The 19,922-nt window shown below is 40.5% G+C and overlaps 1 protein-coding gene across 3 annotated transcripts in view; it reads left to right on the top strand.

The window, feature by feature from the left end:
- The first annotated feature begins 2,398 nt into the window (after nucleotides 1-2,398).
- Nucleotides 2,399-19,922, top strand: part of crebbpa (CREB binding lysine acetyltransferase a) — a 43,425-nt gene continuing 25,901 nt past the window's right edge. For all 3 annotated transcript variants that reach the window (XM_019889201.1, XM_019889200.1, XM_019889199.1), the window contains exons 1-3: nucleotides 2,399-3,343; nucleotides 15,755-16,437; nucleotides 18,848-19,027. In XM_019889201.1, the coding sequence (XP_019744760.1) occupies nucleotides 3,256-3,343; nucleotides 15,755-16,437; nucleotides 18,848-19,027 (951 nt within the window). In that variant the 5' untranslated portion in view covers nucleotides 2,399-3,255. The remainder of the gene's footprint in view (nucleotides 3,344-15,754; nucleotides 16,438-18,847; nucleotides 19,028-19,922) is intronic.

Raw genomic sequence — 19,922 nt, 5'->3', positions numbered from 1 at the left:
CTGTTATACGAATAAAAGAATATACATCATCAAACCTTGCAGGATGCAAGACAAACATGGTTCACAGAGCCTGACTCCGAATGACCCCTCAGGATTTTCGCACCGCACTCTTCGTTTCAGCGTCACTCATTTGGCAAATGTTTTGAATGAATGTATTGGATAACTCTGCAAACATTGCAAGTCCCGCAGTTTGGCTCATTTAAAGGACACTATTGATTGATATTGTGTATTGCAAGAGCTGTTTCGCAGAAAAAGTAATGTGGCCTTTGTTTAATACCCCCCACAACCCACCCCCCACACAATGCTTGTTGCATTACACAAATAAGGCACCACATTTTGTTGGGCCAGCATAATAAGGAACAACCAAAATCAGCATTTTGCCAGCACTTGTTAAAACCAATGCAACAACACAATCACAATCTGTCAAATGAATGTGGACACGTTATCAATAATTAACCCTTAATTTTAGTGTATTTGTTTTTTTTTTTGTTTTGTTTTTTAAGTACACTGCAGCAAAAATTAGAGCTGTTTGACAACAATGCTTTTTCCTTTATGCCTTGGTTTAATGCTCATGAGATGTATTATGTATGTTTTGTGCACATTATCCATTTTCCTATATCAACACATGATCATTATCTGTATACATTTTGCACACAGCACTCAATGTTTGTACATATGCAATCAGTTTGTCGCGTAATTGTTTTTATACATGAGCATGTGTTGGATTTTGCCATAAAACTATGAAAAAGAGACGCCTATTCTCGCAAATGATTCAATGCGTGCCTATTTGAGTGTGAATGTTAGGATTTTCATTACTCCTTATTTTCCAGTATGATCGTAATAAACCTGCAAGCAGACTAAATTGTTGTGAACACTGTATAAAGACGTTTTGGGGTCAATTATGAGCATTACAGCTTTGTTTTTTGATAAAATGATAAATCCCCGACCCCCTCCATGTGTATAGAGATTATGTATAAAACTGTTTGACCAAATTATTTTCTGCCTGAATTTTACAAACTTAGTTGTGGTTCTTGCTGTTGATTGCTGTTTTTTTTCTCAGCAAAGTATGAAAGGAGACAATTGGTCAGTGGGTTTATTTCATAAAAAAACATTTGACTATTTGACTATACAGTAACATTCCACGAACAGAGAAGTATGAGATTATATTCTGAAATAATGATTGTCAACTGGAAAAACAAGACCCCAAAATGTGTCTCAGGATCATGCTGGGCCAGGGTGGACATGCCACAAATGACAAGGGGTCCTCGGTTTACATCTGTATGATGTTTTGATGTTATGAATGACGTGGCCAAGCCGTCTAAGAAGCCACACTCACTTACCACCGTACTCATTTAATTGTTTTATGTTCATAGCCTAGAAGTGGTTTTATACAAAATTTCTGCAATAATTACTTGAATAGTGTGTTAGTGTAGGTTAGTAATGAGCTCTGGCATGTTCCAACTTGCATACAAATTGGGTTAGGGCTTTTGCTGTCAGAGCAGAACTCTGCATCCAAGTCCGAATGGCCTTATTTGGTGAATAACATTATCTTGTCAGGCATGCACCAGAAACATTATTACGGTAAATGTATTCAAATTCAGTCACCCTCTGTACTACGCAGAGGTCACATGCGGAACATATTAAATAAAGAAATTTCCTAAAAAGAGATCAGTGCCAAGATGCAGCATATTATACTACAATAAGTAAAATTTTGTAGCCATATTTTCTGCAACCGTGTGTACTTCATTTTACAGGATACCTTGTTTTTAACAGAGTTGTCAGGTTCATCATTAGTCTTACGGTGCTCTGAAAGGAACTTTAAATATGTGAAATTTCAGGATGAATTTAAAGTGCATAATAATCTTTAAAGGTGAACTTAATCTGATTTTACCGGCATTTTTGAATGCACATGTCCAACAGTTGAATGTTTCAGTACCTTTTTCACACCTTGCACCAGCTCTTAAATTGAATGCCAAAATTTACAACAGGTGTTTAATCTATGAAACCTTCTCAGGGTGTCCACTTTCCCACCTTTCTGTGACTCTCCCAATCTACATTTCTGTTGCAAACTGCTGATGGGACTTTACACTCTTTGGCCTCGGGCAAAAAAGCTGAATGGCCCCAATTTTTCGAGTAGTAGTATGTTTCCAAAGGACATTTTTGAAAGATGCATTCTATATTAAGCCTAGCAAAAATAGTAAATGCCAGACAGAGTGACAATAGTTGCGCGTCTGTGTTTTAAATAGTTTTCTAACTATTAAGGATCCAGGTTAAGACTTGGATGTTTTTTTGTTTTTTTAACAGTGCTGCAGCGCCGCCCGTGGTGAGGCCGGGTATTGTTTCACGTATAGGGCGTGATTGCGCGGCCCCTCCCCCTTCACAGCCGATCTGGAAAAGAAAAAAACTTTTTTGTATTGAAGGAATCAACAGCCGCCATCTTGTTGTGGCTCGGAATAGGGATTTCGGTCCAACACTGGGTTTAACGTTGAAATCGTGCATGCTTGCCGCGGTGTGACAGCATCCCCTCCCCGAAAATGAAATCTTAACATCGACTCGGAGACATTTTGTGCGGAAAAAAGGGGAAATTGGATCGGTGGTCGTCGGACAGAAACGCTCGGTATATCCGATTTCCCCTTCAGAGTGCGGCGATTGAGCTCTGTCGCCGTTCGGGAGCAGCATTGTTTACCGTGCGCAAGCTGGTATCGGACCGTGGCTCTCGAAGTGAATTGCAAAATTTCTAAATTTTCGTGCAGGCGTGCATTGATGTGGTGCTTCTGGCTTTTTTTTTTTTTTTTTTTTTGCATGAAGAAATTTGACGTCACGCAAAATGGGTACTTTGAACAACTAGAATTTACGACCTTTTCATCGGAATGCAGCAGTTCACTTGATTTCATTGAATCGACGTCTTTAAGTTCGATGTTTTCATGGGGAATCTTTTAATTGGGGTTATTTAATGCTAATAATGTGGGTGTTGGGTGTTGGATTATCATGGGGTGAATGGCGGTGGCGGAGCGGGGCGCTATTGCATCTCTTTTGAAGACACCGACTCGCAGAGTACGGAGGAGCTAACTAACGCTAGCTTGTTAACTTAGCTGATAGCTGGCGTCCACGCTAGCTGTTAGTCAGTTAGCTAACGTTAGCTGGCTGTCAACTCGCTAATGTGCTAGCCGGAAAGCTTTGCGCTCGAGCGGCCAACTAGCTTGTCACACAAGAACTGAGCTTCTCGTCGAAACTGACCAGTGAGAGAAGTTAACCATGGCTGAAAATCTGCTGGACGTCGGACCTCCGAGCTCAAAGCGGCCGAAACTGAATTCACCTGCCCTGTCAGCGTCGGATGGACCAGGTAAAGGCCTCACAAACGTTCCTGTTGAAATACCATGACCGTTATTAATGCTTGGAACGACTGTCTTTTGATCACACTGTCAACACGCTTGCGGCTTAGGTTAAATGTTGACAGGCCGTGCATGTGTACTGGAATGTTTGGTAGTAACGCTCACGACTGGCGTTTACAGCATTTACGAATGAATACCTGGCGACAATTTAATTGCAGATGTTTCGTATGGGTGTTGTCTTTGCATAACCACCTGCAGTTTACACAGTGTAATGGCTCGTCGCTGTGAGCATTTCTGCTCAGAAGGCAAAAATATACAAACGCAAGACGCGGTTTTGTTAACAATTTACATGAACTGAAACCCATGTTCACAAATGTCCAATTGCTCTCTAAGAATGTTCACAAATCTATCAGAATCTGTGTAGGGCACTTAACCCTGGGTGAAATAAGTTTGACTGTGTTGTGGAGATCCCGGGGCATGAGAAAATCTGTCAGTGTCCATTATCTTCCTCATGCAGTGGAACATGCTTATTGCACAGGTGTGCCTTCGGCTACTCATCATCAAAGGTCATTGTAAAATGTTGCCGGTTTTTGTTTATTTGAGAGAATTATCCCTTCCTTTGTGTGTGTGTGTGTGTGTGTGTGTGTGTGTGTGAAAAGTCTTTGGTTTTTGAGTTAAGATTTTGAAAAATGAAGGCAATACTAAAGTAGTGTGTGTGTTGTGTTGTCCAATGTAATTTAGAAGAATTCAGAATTGCTGAAAACTGATGACAACAGTGAATGGGGCATGACATATAACTACTGTTTATACACCTTACATCAGTGTTTCTCAGCCTTTTATTGAGCCAAGGCGCACATTTTACATGAGAATAACTGTGGCACGCCACCAAACAAATGTTACAAAAAGTGGATACATGTACCTTCTGACATTGAATGGAAGAGCAATTATAATCCCTGCAAAGTAAAAATAAAACTCATAAATTTCACATACCACAAGTGCTATAAACAAGGTTGCCAAATTTGAATAATTAAAAAGAAAAGTAAAATACGGCTTCAAAATTCTGAAAACTCAAACTGTTCCCTTAGCTCTCAATAACTGTTGATGTGTCCGCTGAATGCGCTGAAACTATCAATCACTTCTATTCGTTAATTCCCTTCTGATTCCCTAAATGTGAGAGACACGACAGGATATCATCTGATCAGCTCTACTGTCTTGAATATACATGGGGCCAGTGCGTCGCTGTATCTACTGTCAGATGCTGTCCGACCAGGCCAGTCCAGATTTCACTGAACATTTTTGGCTGCCGAAATGGTCTGAAAGTGCATTTTCGCATTGTAATATACTGTCCTGTATTTTGGGAGTCCTCCTGAACTACTGTCATAAAACTATGGTGTATTTTTATTTGCGTTTTTGAATGAGTCAATTCTTCGGGCATGGTGTGACAGTAATTTGGACTTTTTGAAAAGTTTTCAAACAGATATTTTCAATTCAAATACAGATTGTCAAAACACTATACCATCACAAAAACCCACAAGAAATTATGGAAAATGTGCAGTCCTGTATTTGTATTACGTAATGCGTTCCAGACCCACCGCGTTGCATTATGTGAAAACCTGCAATATTGAGAGATACAGAAATTCTTTATGTAGTTTTACCTCTCTTCCCTCCCAAATTTAAACTAGTCAAACTTATTTAAACTTATTAAAAACACCTCTTAAATTCTTGGTAGCTGTTCACACCTTTTAACTTACACAGTTCTTCAAACAAGAGTGTGCCTGCTTCCAACTATTTGTCATTCTCAGTTGAAGTTTACCATAAAACTGACACGCAGAAGAAGCGGATTGAACTTTGTATATTTAAGCACCAAAATTTACAACCAAATCATATAATTTCACCTAACAAAAAAAATGAGTGAAATGTCAATGTATAATCTAAACTGCCACAGATTGGTTAACGGAAATTAGAATCAATGTTAAATATGCTCTGTGGGAATGACTTTTACTGCCGATAAGTTGGGGATCTTTGCCTCATCTTGTTCCTCTTAATTAGCCTCTCTTCTCTTAAAGTAGACTTCAGTGCTGCCCAGCATGTTGTGCCAAATGTGGTCCCACAGTGAAGGTGAAAACTCAAAATGACGCATTGCCTGCGTGTTATTAAAAACCCTTACTAAAACAATAGCTTAAAAAATCCACAATATACTGCCATATCATCGTTGTCCTGTGAAAAACACCTATGTCCATTATCATTCTTTCTTTTTTTCTCTCACATTTTTACATTAATCGCTTGTTTGAAACACGGGACACCCCAATCCAAAAAAAAAAAAATGAAATGACAAATGACAATACCATTGTATGTGTTGGTATATGTGTTTTTTCACAGGAAAGCGATGATGAACAGGTAGAGGGGACAGAAGCTAGTGTCTGCTTGCTCACAAAAAGTTAGGGATATTTGGCTTTCGGGTGAAATTTCAGGATGAGCTTAAAATGCATTCAAACCTTTACCGGTGAACTTAATGCAACCTTCTCGAAGCCTTTGAATGCACATGTCCAACTGCTATATGTTTCAGTACTTTTTACACAAGTTGCTGTTATCTAACGAGGAGCTTAACAGCAAAATTCACAACCTCGAAATGTCCGGATTCAATTAGAGCTTCTGTTGAAACAGTCGTCCTCATGATACCGTTCACATTTTGACTTCATGAGAGCAAGACGGCACCTAACAATGGATCAACAGTACCTTGCCATTGTGATACTTCAAACAGGAACGTTCTCAGATGGAAATGGTAGCTGAGCTTAGAGTGTAATCAGCTACTTCAAACAGGAACGTTCTCAGATGGAAATGGTAACTCAGATGGAAATGGTAACTGAGCTTAGAGTGTAATCAGAAGGTTTCAACAGAGATACAGAGAGACTGGAAGAGTCACAGAAAGACATAGAAGTGGACGTCCTTTGACTACGTCCCATGCTAATGACCACTACATTTTGAACAATACCCTGAGAAACTGGATGATAAATGTCACTCAACTCCAGGCACATTTACGGGAGGCACCCAAGAGTTGCGTCAGGCCACTCGAAACCATTTACATCAGCGTGATCTGCGTGCTACATGACCTGCAAAGGTACCTGACCACACCACCAGGCGCTGGCATTATCGTCTTGCATGGGCGAGGGAGCATTTACGCTGGATGAGGGACCAGTGGGCCTCAGTGCTGTTCTCTGATGGAAGTCGATTCATGTTGAGCAGACATGACGGCTGGCAACGATGTTGGAGACACCAAGCAGCGCGCTATGCATCAGCCACTGTTGTCACCAGACAAGCTTTTGGTGGTGGCGGTGTTACAGTGTGGGCAGATGTGTCCAGTTGCTACAGAACTGCCCTACATTTTGTAAATGGTACAGCAACAAGCCCATACGACCTGAATAACATAATTAATCCAGTGATTGTGCCCCTACATGAACAACACGGTCCTAATTTCATCTTCATGGACAACATCGCTCCAGCTCATCGCAGTCACATCATCAGGGAACAGCTGTTGGAGACTGGTGTACCTCAAATCGAATGGCTTGCACTTTCTCCAGACCTGAATCATACTGAAAACTTGTGGAATCAGTTGAGTCGCCGTTTAGAGCAGACATGTCCAGTTCTGGGCCTGGAGGGCCACTGTCCTGCCTGTTTTCCAGCTCTCCCGCCTGCAACACACCTGATTCAGATGATCAGCTCATCAGCCAGCTCTTAAGCAGCATTAGAACGATCCTGATGATTTGAATCAGGTGTGTTGCTCCTGGGAGAGCTGGAAAACAGGCAGAACAGCGGCCCTTGAGGACCGACTTTGGACACCCCTGGTTTAGAGGCTCAAAACTCGGCACCCAAGAACCCCAATCACCTGAGGGCTGCCCATCAAGAAGAGTGGGATGCCGTGCCTCAGCAGATAATAAGTCAACTTGTGAACAGCATGAGACGTCGTCAAGCTGTAATTGATGCTCAAGGGCACATGACGAGTTATTGAGACGTTGACATTTTTTGTTGTGTACCAGCTGTGTGGTTTTTGTGAGTAAGGGTGTTCAGTACCATATGCATGCCTGACCAGTAGTTCACAATGCCCATTTGGAAAGAATCAGTGTGTGTGCACTCTTAACTGCCATCCAATCTGTTTTTTTTTTCACCCCCCCAGCTGTCTTTTGATAAGTGTTGCCTACCAAAGAGACAAATTATGTTCTATTTTGTGGCTGTAAATGCTGTTGATGTTGTTGAACACTAATTTGAATTAGGACCGGGCCATAATTCAACAGTAATATGTATAGCGATTGACAAGTGATCAATACCAATATGAAATGCCTTTGATGAAATAAATCAGGAAGCAAACCCCGACCTCGGCATTGCGCGTGCTGTAGGCAGTGCTCAGCTAACTCCAAACACAAGAATTAGCGAAACCAATGAGGAAGAAGCAGCGAAGCAAACGAAGAAGTGCGCCTACTCAGGCCGAATAAGAATGCGGCCTAACTTTGTTAAAATACGTGACCAGTTGGCTCAGTACAACTCTCGTAATAAGCCGATATTGGGCATAGTAACATGACTCAACACCTTTGGATGGATATGTAGTGTAGAAGTTAAGAGTTTCCTGTCTTTGAGATGCTATAGCACCAGTGTTAGCCATGCCCGACCCTCGGCGTCGCAATCAGGCAAGTAAAATATAAATGGACCATGGCAATAATGAACTTGCAAAAAAGATAAGGTAATTCTAACATAATTAGTGAACACTAATGCATGCATGGCATGGGAGTATTAGTTGACTACACTTGTTTTTTTTAACTTTATTTTCCATTTTCACACTTGACAAAACATAACATTCAATAACTACGTGTTTGTACACATGACAAAACTATAGATATTAAAGTTCAAATGGTCCATGACACATCCTTCTGCGTCAACAGCCCATTCTAAAGAGAGTCCACTTAGCGCATCAATCACATCTTTCCATCTGAGAGCAAAGACATCCATTGTCATTCGAACCTTTGAGTTCATCCATTCCAGGATGTAAACCTGTCTCAGCCTCTGTCTCCACTGTGTTACTGTTGGTGCAGTAGCCGGCCTCCAGTTCAATTATTTTCTTGGCAATCAATAAGAATAGAATTCGTATAATGTACCTCTGTCTTGAGTTATGTCTATCCTTTTTCATATCTCCAAGTAAATAGACCACAGGATCCAAATGAACGTTTACCTTTACAATTCAAATTCTACCTTAACACTTTTCCCCCCAAAATCTGTTTTTGGACAGTCCCAAAACGTATGTATGGTGTCACCAATTCCTCCACAGTTCCTCCAGGCCTATCACTTAAGGGTGTGTTTACAAATCTAAAAGTTGTCAAAATGCACATATGCATGCATAAAAATGTATACAGTATTTGCAAGAGCATTTCTTTGCCATATTTTTATGCATTTAGAAAAAACTAAACTCAACAAAACATGTGTCAAGGGGATTCTAAATCAAAAGTGAAAACTTAACCAAAATTAATTTGATCTTCCAACCAACCAACCCAAAGACACCCCAGACTCAGTCTGAACTGTGTCCGGTCACCTACATCGGTGGGGTAAAGAGGTGTGAGCGATCCTCTCCATGGGAAAACACACATCCAGTGTTAACAAAATGATATTACACCAAAATGTAAGAAAAAGTCAAACGGCATTTGTAGCCGACCTCCATCTGGACTTTAGATTTATTTGTCATCATTTATCATTGCAGCACTGATTTAACGTTGCTTGCTGTCTTTTGGAACTTACATGATGCCCTGCAACAACTACCTGGTCCGACACTTGCAGTCCAACTTAGGCTTGAGACTGACTACCTTGAAGCTTGGAGATGACTCAGTCCTCCCCGAGAAAAAATTCCTTCAGGTCTACTGATGACATCGCCCAATCCCTCTTCCTCTTTATGTTGCTCCGCCAGCCTTAGCATGTGTAACAAATGCCGTGCACTTACTCAGCCACTTGAAGCAATACTAGAAGTTGTTTCAGATGACATTTTGCTGAAAAAAATTGGTGGTATACTTGCATAGTGCGGTCTCTCTGAGGCACCGTAGAAATGCACACGCTTCGAGCTTAGGCTTTTGCATCCTATTAGTAAACCTCTATATGGTACTAAATTATATATACTGTACCTTGAAGCAATTCTTCTTTTGTGGCAAAGAAAATATAAACACAAAATTAGACCCCCCCCCCCGTCCCCTCAGTATTTCGAAAACGCACAACTTTTTTCCCCTTGTTGTTGTCCTCGGTCTTTATGCCACAGCCAAAGTCTGAAGTAAAAAAGACTAAATATACAACTTTGAGTTTATTTTGAGTGTTATAAATAGCAATTGGCACTGATTTGGTGGAATGATCCAAATAATATAAATATATATAAAATATGACATATACACATTGAGGTATGTACTGTATATTTCAATATTAATTTGAGAAAAATCTGATGCACGCTTTTCTTTTTTTACCTTAATGCATTGCCGAGGTATTGGACGAGGGACTCTGAATCGGCACTTAATATCAAATACTTATCAACCAAAAAAGCATGATCAGGACATCCCCAGTTTTTGTGCATGTTTAGGCATTCAAAAATGGCATTCTTAGCGGACAAATAAATGACTAAATAATAGCAGGAATAGTAGTAGTAGTCGTAGTAGTAGTAGTAGTAGTAATTTTCACAAAAAACAATTGGTGCCTCACAGTGGTTAATGCTGAAGCCAAAATAATAATTTATGCTATATTTACAGACTTTTAATACGTATAATTACTTATATTAATGAATATACTAACCTCATAGGCCACTCCTTCTGGCTGACGTAGAGCGTAGTGTAGAGTAATTCTTCTCCAGTTTGCGATTCAGTTTAACGAGACTCCAGACTCGACATTTATTAATTTGACTTATTTTGCAGTGCAAAGTTGGATATGCTCTGATTTAATACAGTTCTAGCCAGACATCTGTGATAGTGGACACTTGTCACCCAAGCACTTAATTGTGGTGTTAAATGCGCTAGCTAGGTTAGCTTGGAAATTTGCATGAAATGTGGTTAATTCGCTGACACGAAAGCAATGATTAGGGTCTTAGTAGCGGTTAATAATAACCCTAACAGATAGACACAGATAATTTGTTGCTTCCTCCTTGCTCCTTTTTGGCTGCTATTGGAAGCTGGCTGCATTGTATAACTCTTGGTCCCACAGACTGCAATGATATTGTCTCACAATGTTATTTTTCCCCCATGCTCTGTGTGTATATCTGTCTGCTTGAGCTGCTTGCTGCATGACATAGAGCAGTGGTGTCAAACATATGGCCCGCAGGTCGGGACCAGCCCCCAAGGAGGTTCGATCAGGCCCGCGAAATAATTTAAAAAAACGCATAAAAGGCATGGAATGAATATTTTTAATAAGGTGCAGTTCATGGTGTATCCGCTAGGGGACACGCTGTTTTGATCAGAGTAGAAGACAACACTGTTTTGATCAGAGAAGAAAAAACAGCAATCCCAGCGTGTCACTGAGACAGACTCACCACAGCAGACGCTATCAAGGACATGTGAATACTTTATTCTTTACACATTTAATAGCAGTCTCCTTAGTTTGTAAAGTGTAATCAGGGATTAAATTTAGATTTTATATGCACATGTGTAAATGGTTTAAAAATGTCTTTCTTGATAAATCTCATTTAATCTTAAAGTGTATTACTATATTTTTCAATACCAATTGTTCAAATTTTCTGCCTTTGTACAATCAGTGGGATCAGTTGCAATGCATATATGTGAATGATAAAAGTAAATTGCACAATTGTCTAAGGAAATCTAAAGTGCTTCATGAAATGTTTTGTGTAAGATATGTTCATTAAATTTCAACATTTTCCTGATGTTGTTGCGCTTCTTTAGACCAAAACAAAGGAAAGACATATTATTTTGGTTATTTATAGCAGAGTCTGGTATAATTTTAATGGTCCGTCCCACTTGACATCTACCGAGGCCGTATGTGGCCCACAATGTGAAATGAGTTTGACAGCCCTGACATAGAGGAACAACTCCACGTGTTTACCGACACGAGGGAGTAGCCAGCCATGTTAAGTATTCAATAAATTAAAAAAAGAAAGAATATCTGGATTGTGTCCAGTCAAAGGGTGCCACACTTTACTATCGCTGTTTGGCTGAGACCATAATATGCGAGTCTGTTGAGTGAGGCCGCAGAGTCGAGGAAACTTTTTCCACCCTCCGTCGGCAGGTTGCACATGCTGCAACTTCAGCTTTATGGTTGAACGATTGAAGATTAGGTTATTAAATGAAATGGTAAAACTGACTTTCAGGGAATGTACACTGTCGCTGTGTACATTGTAATGTAGTGTGATGTGCAATGTTGTTAACATCCATGGTCTTCAGCAGAGCACCATAAAAATGCTTATTTTTGGAAGACGCTACTTCGAAGCAGTATTGTTGATGCAGTTAGTTCCATTAACCTGCATTCCTTGCTCATACAATGTAAGCGCTGTGAAATAATACTCTCTTGAAGTGCATTCATTACGATAGCCCATAACGTCTTAGAGCTACTGCATCTTTTTAGCTGGCTCATTATGTCATGAGAGGGTCGGAGCGGGTTAAACACTCGAGGTAGCAAGCCCTTTACTTCGACACCACAGATCTCATGGACATCATTTGGAAATTGGAAGACTGCAGTGGTAAATCAAGTTGATATGTTTCATTGATGGCTATTTATAAAAAAAAAAAAAGAGAGAGAGAGAAAGATGATTTATATTCAAAACAGGATAGAGAGGAACAATGTATTCAGTAAATTCACAGCATAAATGTAATCCCTTCATGGTAACCGTATGCAGAAATCCGAAGTGGTCCGATTTGTCTCTATTTTGCTGCGGGCAATACATTGAGTTCCATTGTAACCGATAAGTAGAAAATGATCAAGTAGTTCTTTTGAGCGATTTGGGGGAAAATGAAGGGTACACTTTTCTTTCTCTTCATTTCATAGAGAAGTCCATTAAAGATGATGTCAAAAATGGAGACATTTACGAAAGATGATGTCACCACATTGTAGCGCATAATAAATTAGCTCAGTTTGAATTACATTTATTATCATACTGTATGCAATGTGTTAACAATATCCAGGTCAAGTGCTCGTTTACCCTTTAAATCTTAGCTTCATGTTTGTGTTTTCTTTTGAGACGGTGTTAAAATACGCGATGATGTAAAATTGCACAGCGTAAAAATGTTTACGAAAATACCGAAACATCTACATCGCCCACCTCTATATCGAAGTCAAAATTTTGGTATTGTGACAACACTAATCAAGAGAATTTATACTAACAGAATAGAGTGCTGCGTTTTGAGTGTTAAGTTTTGAGATTCACAAAATGTTCAATTGTGTAGTTTTTTAAATTAGTTTAATTTCCTGGAAAGGAACATAAAACCCATTCTGAAATCCTAAAACAATTTCACGAAACCTGAGCTTTCTTATTCCATGTCATTTTGTAAATAAGTGCCACTACATTATTGTACAGTCATGGAAAAAAAATAATTAGACCATCCTTGTTCCTTCAATTTCCTGTTCATTTTAAATGCCTGTTACCTTTTAGATACTGTATATCAATTGTGAAATTACACTTGGAATGAAGAATTTAGAATCTGTAACATGGCAAGCGTGATAGGGACAAACATGCAAAGTTGCATTGCAAATCAGTGAAATGGAAAGAAAAAAGCAATTCCCTTGTGGCTTCTAGTCAGACTACTGTCCCCCTTCTCCTCGAGCTGCATGTGGTGCTACCCAACCAAAACATTGCTTTGCATTTTTGGTTCACAGCCAAAGAGCCTCCAGGCAAGCTTTCAGAGAGCGTGTGTCTCTGTTCAGAAATGAATGCTGTGCCAGGCATCCATGTGTCTGCTGGTTTGAAAGGAAGGGCTGAGACGACCGAGTGAGCAAAAAAGATTGATCGTCCCCTAGGCCTTTAAACAAGATCGTTTATTTAGAGAAGTTAGTAGGGTAAGTGTCCCCATTTAGTTTTGGACTCTTCTCTGAATATCATTGGACGCAGCCAGTGGTGCCAGATAGGAGAGTCATTCAGAAATTATCTTGTCTCCCACTGAGTCACATGATAAGTCACTTAGGTATGTTGCTAATGATGAACTTGAAAAGTGACATTTATATTGCCCAAATAGTTGGGGGTGTACATAAGTGGTGCGCATGCGCACAGAAAATTTCAATTTGCACTCCAGTTAAACTCTGTCACAATGGCGCCTTGCACGCTATGCATTTTCTTTTGTTTTTTGGGGAGTGTGGAGAGTTAGAACCAAGAGACTCGCAGCGTAATGCTGAGTTCAGACCGATAATGAAATATCACATTGGCCCACATGTCTTGGTGCGTTTGGTCGCGGTGATTTATAAAGCTTGTCGTGGCGAAGAGGAGGGGCTTGTGCGTGCATGTGTGTCACTCAAGGAGTCCTAGGATTTGGGCCTCTTAAGAAAAAAAGTATCAATAAATGAATCAATAGAGTTGAATCGTAAAAATCTCATCAATTCCCAACCCTAGCACTTATTAGCTGGCGCAACTCTTCTCAACATCATTGTCAGAGATTTTCGCTCGGACAGTTGACAAAGGCTCGAACACGGGAACGAATTGTCTTTCGCTGCCGGCAGGAGGTGCAGGTCTTCATGAAGCCCCTCAGTGTGCGCTTCCCACTGTCACCCTACCTCTGCAGCCTCTGCCGGCCTTTTTATTGATTGTGTATGCAAATTACAAGTAATACATCAGAAAAACACTCCCATCTTCATTTACATACCACACCCCTGGACGGCCCCATTGGGTCGCCCCTCTGTGGACCCCCAAAGACAAAGCATTCCCTTGGTACCACCACCAACATCCATAAACTAACAGAAACGTATACATTTTAATGAGTGGTCTTTCCATGAACTGATACGTCTGTAACCTGGCTCGTGACCCTTTCTCATGATGGAGCGTACAAGTACTCCTACCGAGTACTCCCTTCCGTCCAAAGTTCAATCTTCCTTTCCAAGTTCTCAGTTAAGAGGCGCCAGTGTGTCTACTAATGAGGGTTAAATCTTTCTTTCTGAGATGTAGTCAGGTACCATGCGCTTATGGGTCCCTTCACCTCAAATTGACCCCTGATTCTCTCTACTTCCATTGTGTGCAAGATGTCTGAACACAAGCATTTCGAGGTCAATCAAGCATGTAACAAAATGAAACCTTAAAACATGACAACATTGTATTTGTCTACTCTAACATTCATCTTCCTGCATGGAGATCCTCTCCTTGAAGTAACTATTCCTCTCCCCCGATGGCAGAAAATTAGCTCCACTTCTAATAAGCATCGTTATCACTTAAAGTAGATCAGTGGGAACAACGACAGAGCGAAAGTCAGTGTTAATCACTAAGCTAATATTGGGTCACCAAACATCAGCAAAAGTGCTTCCGTGTACAGTACACATTTCACAAAAGTCGACCTGGAATTGCGTTTAAGCTATGAGCTATGAACAGCAAATTAACAGGTTCATTATTAATGGTCTCAAGAAAGAATAATAGTAAAGCGAACAAGACCTAGTAAGAACAGCCCCGCCCAAATCACTTACATCAGCCAGGAGGAATACTTTGGATAAATTTAAATAAGTAAAATCAATCTCACTCATCAGATTAAAACTACATTACATATTTAGAATATCACCTTATTTTTTTGCGGTTGTTTGCTCTTTTTTGAAAGCTAAGGTGCTTAGTTATTAGATTTAAACAATGATAGGTCTTAAAACAGCATCGGTAGGTTTTGTTTGTTTTTTGTTTAATTAATGTAGCTTTGCTATGGGACTATATTTATTATGTTATTGAATTTATTTCATTAAATAGAAGAAAAAGCGAAAAAATTAATTTTCATGAAAATGTAAAATTAGAATGAAAAGAAGCAGAGAGAAGAGTAAATCTTATTCTTTTTGCCTCTTAACAGAAAATATTTACTTAAAATACTTTAAAAATTGCAATTCAATCTTTTCCTGAAATGGTTTAGCCCTGATATATACTCAAGAAAATGTTGATCCTGAAAGCAAATTTCTCACATTTTTTTGCGGGGTGGACTTATTTATGCTGAGTATTATAACTGCATGACAGTTTTTTTTCAAGTCTAGTTGAGGTGTGGTGATTATTAGTATGTAATAGAGGTATAAATGTGTAATGTACACTGAATAATTTACTGGTTCTCCCTGGACAGGTGAGATAGTGGTTTTCCTGATCGATGAAAAAGTTGTTTTAAAACTGCCAATAATATACAGATTTAGAACAATTTGACATCCATTAATTGGCATTTAAAAATGTATCTTTCTTATTCAAATGTACCAATAAACATCACAGACAATTCTAACAAAGTTCTCCCTTTCTATTTCTATTCAAGATCTTGGATCATTGTCTTGGGATGATTTAGAAAATGACCTTCCAGATGAGTTAATTCCCAATGGCGGCGACCTGAGCCTAATGGGCGGGATGCCTACAAATGGAGGAACAGCACCTGGGTCTGGTGGTACTGCGGTCCCCGATGCCGCTGCAAAACACAAGCAGCTCTCAGAGCTTCTACGAGCTGGTAGCACATCCACGATGACAGGTGTAGGGCTGAGCTCTGGTAGCCCTCAACCTGGAAGCATGGGGCAACAGCTTGGGACACCTTTGGGTAAGAGCCCACTAGGCCAAGGCTCACCCAACAATCACCCATCTCCTCAAGCCCCAAAAGCTGGAACACCAACGGGAGTAGCAGGGCAGAACAACAACAATGCTTCAACAATGAGTCTGAACAACCCCGGCTTCAATCAGGCCTTGATGAATAATAGCCAGGGTCATTCTGGGCTGTTGGCGCAGGGTGGGCAGCCCCAACCTGGGCAGGTCATGAACGGGGGACTTGGGCCTGGTGCCGGAAGAGGGCGAGGAGCAGGTGTGGTTGGCATGCAGTACCAGGGACAATCGATGCAAGGAGTTGCATCTGGAGCGAGCAGTGCTCTGGCAGACACTCTCACCCAGGGAGGACAGCAGATGGGTGCACATGCTACGCTCAGTGCAGCACAGCAAGCGAGCAACATTAACAAGGTGAGTTGCACCCCTTGCCTTCTTCACAATCATTCGAATGGTTTTCTGGGTGTTTTAATACAATTTCTAAAGAGTTTATCCAGGGTTGACATTGGCCAAGCATTTATTTCACACATAGGAAAGCTTCAACGCTCGACCACATAGTATATTGTGGTCCATTAATCGTGCGTCGTGGTCTGCCCTGTAGCTCGATTTAACATTTTTTGAGGAGCAGTTAAAAAAAAAAAAAAAATTAGTAAATAACTTCATTTGAGGAGCAACTTACTCATTTTGAAGAATGTTTTTTTCTTAGTGGCACATGTGGAATTATAAATACTGTTAAGTGCTGTTGTAAGACACAATATTTATAAGACCGGTTGAGTCTTGAACTATTAAGGGAAGAGAAGCTTAAACCCTGGAACGTATTTATTGTGTGTGTGAAGCGAAAGAGGGTGTATCACTCCTGGAAAACCATGTAACAGGCAGGTGCTTGTCATGTGATGCTTTGTAATACACTGAACCTTTGTGTTTCAAACACAGGATCATAATGGGACATCACTCGCGATCATCATGAGACATGAAACAGTAGAACATTCAGAGTTCTACATTAATCCTTTTTGGGTGGTGGCTCTGTCTGGCCACCATGAACCATGTTGTGGTGGCCCTGCCTGTTCTCCCACTGGCCCTGTATATTCATTATATTATGCGATAAGTGTCATTGATTATTTCATATTCAGTGTGTTGTGGGTGAAAACCCACAATTTTCCATTTTCTGCCACATTAACGGTCACCTAACTTAACAAGCAGCCACTTATTTGCTAAGCTTTATTTTGAAGTTGGCGTTCTCTCCGCGTTGGCAGCGTATTATTGTCATGCTTACTGTATAGCACCAACAATTGTTGCTGCGGTTATCTTGACTTCTTCCTGACAGTATAAATGTAAATAAGCGGGCACTCGAAGCAGAAAAAAATGCCTCGACCACGTTTTTTTTTTTTTTTTTTAAACAGAGGTACCCAAATTACTCGGACTCCTTTCAGCCTTACATTTCTAGTTTGGGTGTTTTAAAGGATTTTTTTTTTTTTAAATATATAAAGGGGAAGTTCAAAACAAAAAATGTTCAATAATGCGCACAATGTGCCCCACTAGTGGAAAGACGGTATTTGGATTAATATTGTGTTGGTGGAGTAAAAATTAATTCGATCGAGCCACCTGTTTTCATCCAACATAGAGCTCCACCATTTTCTACTGCCTGCTGTTTGCAGGTTCACCTGTTCATATTGTGAACGTCAGGTGACCAAATCTAGACAACCTGTGAGCCGTGATTTTGGCAATGTTGAGGTGAGGATTGATGGATGAAAACAGGTGGATTTGTCTGATTAATTCTTATTCCACGACCGTCATATTTATCTGAATGCCAAGTTTAGACGAGTGGTGGCACATAGAACTTATTGAAAAGAACATTTGTCACTTGGCTCCCACTTAATGTTTTCCATCCATCCATTTCATTCACATTCATAAGACAGACGTACTTAAATTAATGTTTTGTGATCACTATCAGATGTTCAAAAGTGTATAATGATGCACTACACTTGGTCCGCTACATTTACTCAAGTAACTTTTGATGAATTGTATTTGCCAGAGTAGTTTTGATGCAACATACTTATTTTCTAATCCACTTATCCTCACAAGGGTCGCGAGCGTGCTGCAGCCTATTGCAACAGTCAACAGGAAGTAACCCTGAACTGGTTGCCAGCCAATCACATAGAGGCGAACAACCATTCGTCCCATACACTCACACCTAGGGACAATTTAGAGTGTTCCGTTAACCTGTCATGCATGTGTTTGGAATGTGGGAGGAAACCGGAGAACCTGGAGAAAACCCACAGCCATGGGGAGAACATGCAAACTCCACACAGGAAGGCCGCAGCCGGAATCAACCACTGCACCTCTGTACTGTGAGGCGGACGTGTTAGCCATTGATCACCGTGCCAACTTCAATGTTTTCTTTTTCTTAAACCACATTGTACTCAAATGCAGTCAACAGCCTGAGGCAGAACATTTATGCCTCCAATTTCAACCAAATGGCTTTGTTTCCGCAAAGCGTTTGTGCCTCAAACGCATATTCGCAGTTTAGATTTGGAGTGTATTTGTTTGGGTACAAAATACGAACTTTGACTTGCAAATTGCGATGCAAATCCGTTTTTATTTTGGGCCCTGTAATGCGATGAGGTGAAATGTACAGCCGTTGGGGAATTCATCATGAGTGCAAGTCCTGCCCGCAACTAATCCAGAGCTGTTTTGCTGCTAGTGCATCCATGGTAGTTTAAGTAGAGCAATGTATTTTTAAAGGTTAACTACAGTCTTGCTGTTGGTGAAGTTACTGCTGCAAAATCCAGTTGTATTAATCGCAATTTTTCTCCTGTCTTTTCAGATGGGCTTGGGTAGCAATGGGGGTCAATTTGTGACTCAGTCCTATGGACAGAGTGCTGCAGGCCCCGGCCAGCAGCTCAACCCTCAGCAGCAGCTCCAGAACAAGTCCAACCTTGCCAACAGTATACCACCTTTCCCAAATGAACTCAAGGCGGCAGCTGTCAACAGTGTGCCAAACATGGTTTGTGCCTGTCACATATTGTCTCGTAACATTTCTATAAACAAGGGGTGGAGAAATAATTGATTGTTAGATGCATTGTGGTGTAGAAGTACACTCTTTGAAATCAATACATTTAATTTCATGTTGTGAAATGGACTGTATTGTAGTGTCAAGTACACACATTCAAACTTTTTTTCCATTGTGTTTCAAATTATTAATCAAATAACTGCCGTCATCCAAAACCTCTGTCAGTTTGGTAAATTTAATATTTTTCCTCACAAATCTACATGAGTAATTAGTTCACGTTTGCAGGGGAAGCTTGCCAAAAGGTGACATAGGCAGATGCTCAGAACCCTGTTGACTCTCTTGGGGGCAAAAAAAATGGGTGAAAATTCACCTCCAACAAATTAACTCTATTAACTCTTAATTCATCCAATAAAGTCACTTTTAAAATCATGTACCGTATTTTCACGACGATTCGGCGCACCGTATTGTTGGGTGCAGTCTCAGTAATGGGTGCTATTTCTGTATTTGACACATACACAAAACGCACTGTATTATTGGGCGCAGCCAGGCATGGTAAAACATACGCCAGCTTAAACATATGGCATGCATGCACGCACGCTAAAAACACGTTAGCTCGAAGCAAACGGTAGCATGCATGCACGCTAAAACATACAAGGTATGTTAGCTTAAAGCATACGGTAGCAGCTAAGACGTACGGACACACACTAAAAACATGTTTTTAAAAAGGCAACGGAAGCAAAACTGAGTTCGGTTGTACTTTATTTAGCCATTTTACAACGTACTCACACGACTGGTACCTGCTAGGGGCGTGCCTTTAACGTCCTCTTACACGCCTACCCTTCACTCATTGGCGACTGGTACCTGCTAGGGGCGTGCCTTTAGCGTCCTC

Source organism: Hippocampus comes, unplaced genomic scaffold, assembly GCF_001891065.2.
Source record: "Hippocampus comes isolate QL1 unplaced genomic scaffold, H_comes_QL1_v1.1 scaffold86, whole genome shotgun sequence".
Classification (NCBI taxonomy): Eukaryota; Metazoa; Chordata; class Actinopteri; order Syngnathiformes; family Syngnathidae; genus Hippocampus; species Hippocampus comes.
This window is presented reverse-complemented; position numbering and strand designations above follow the sequence as displayed.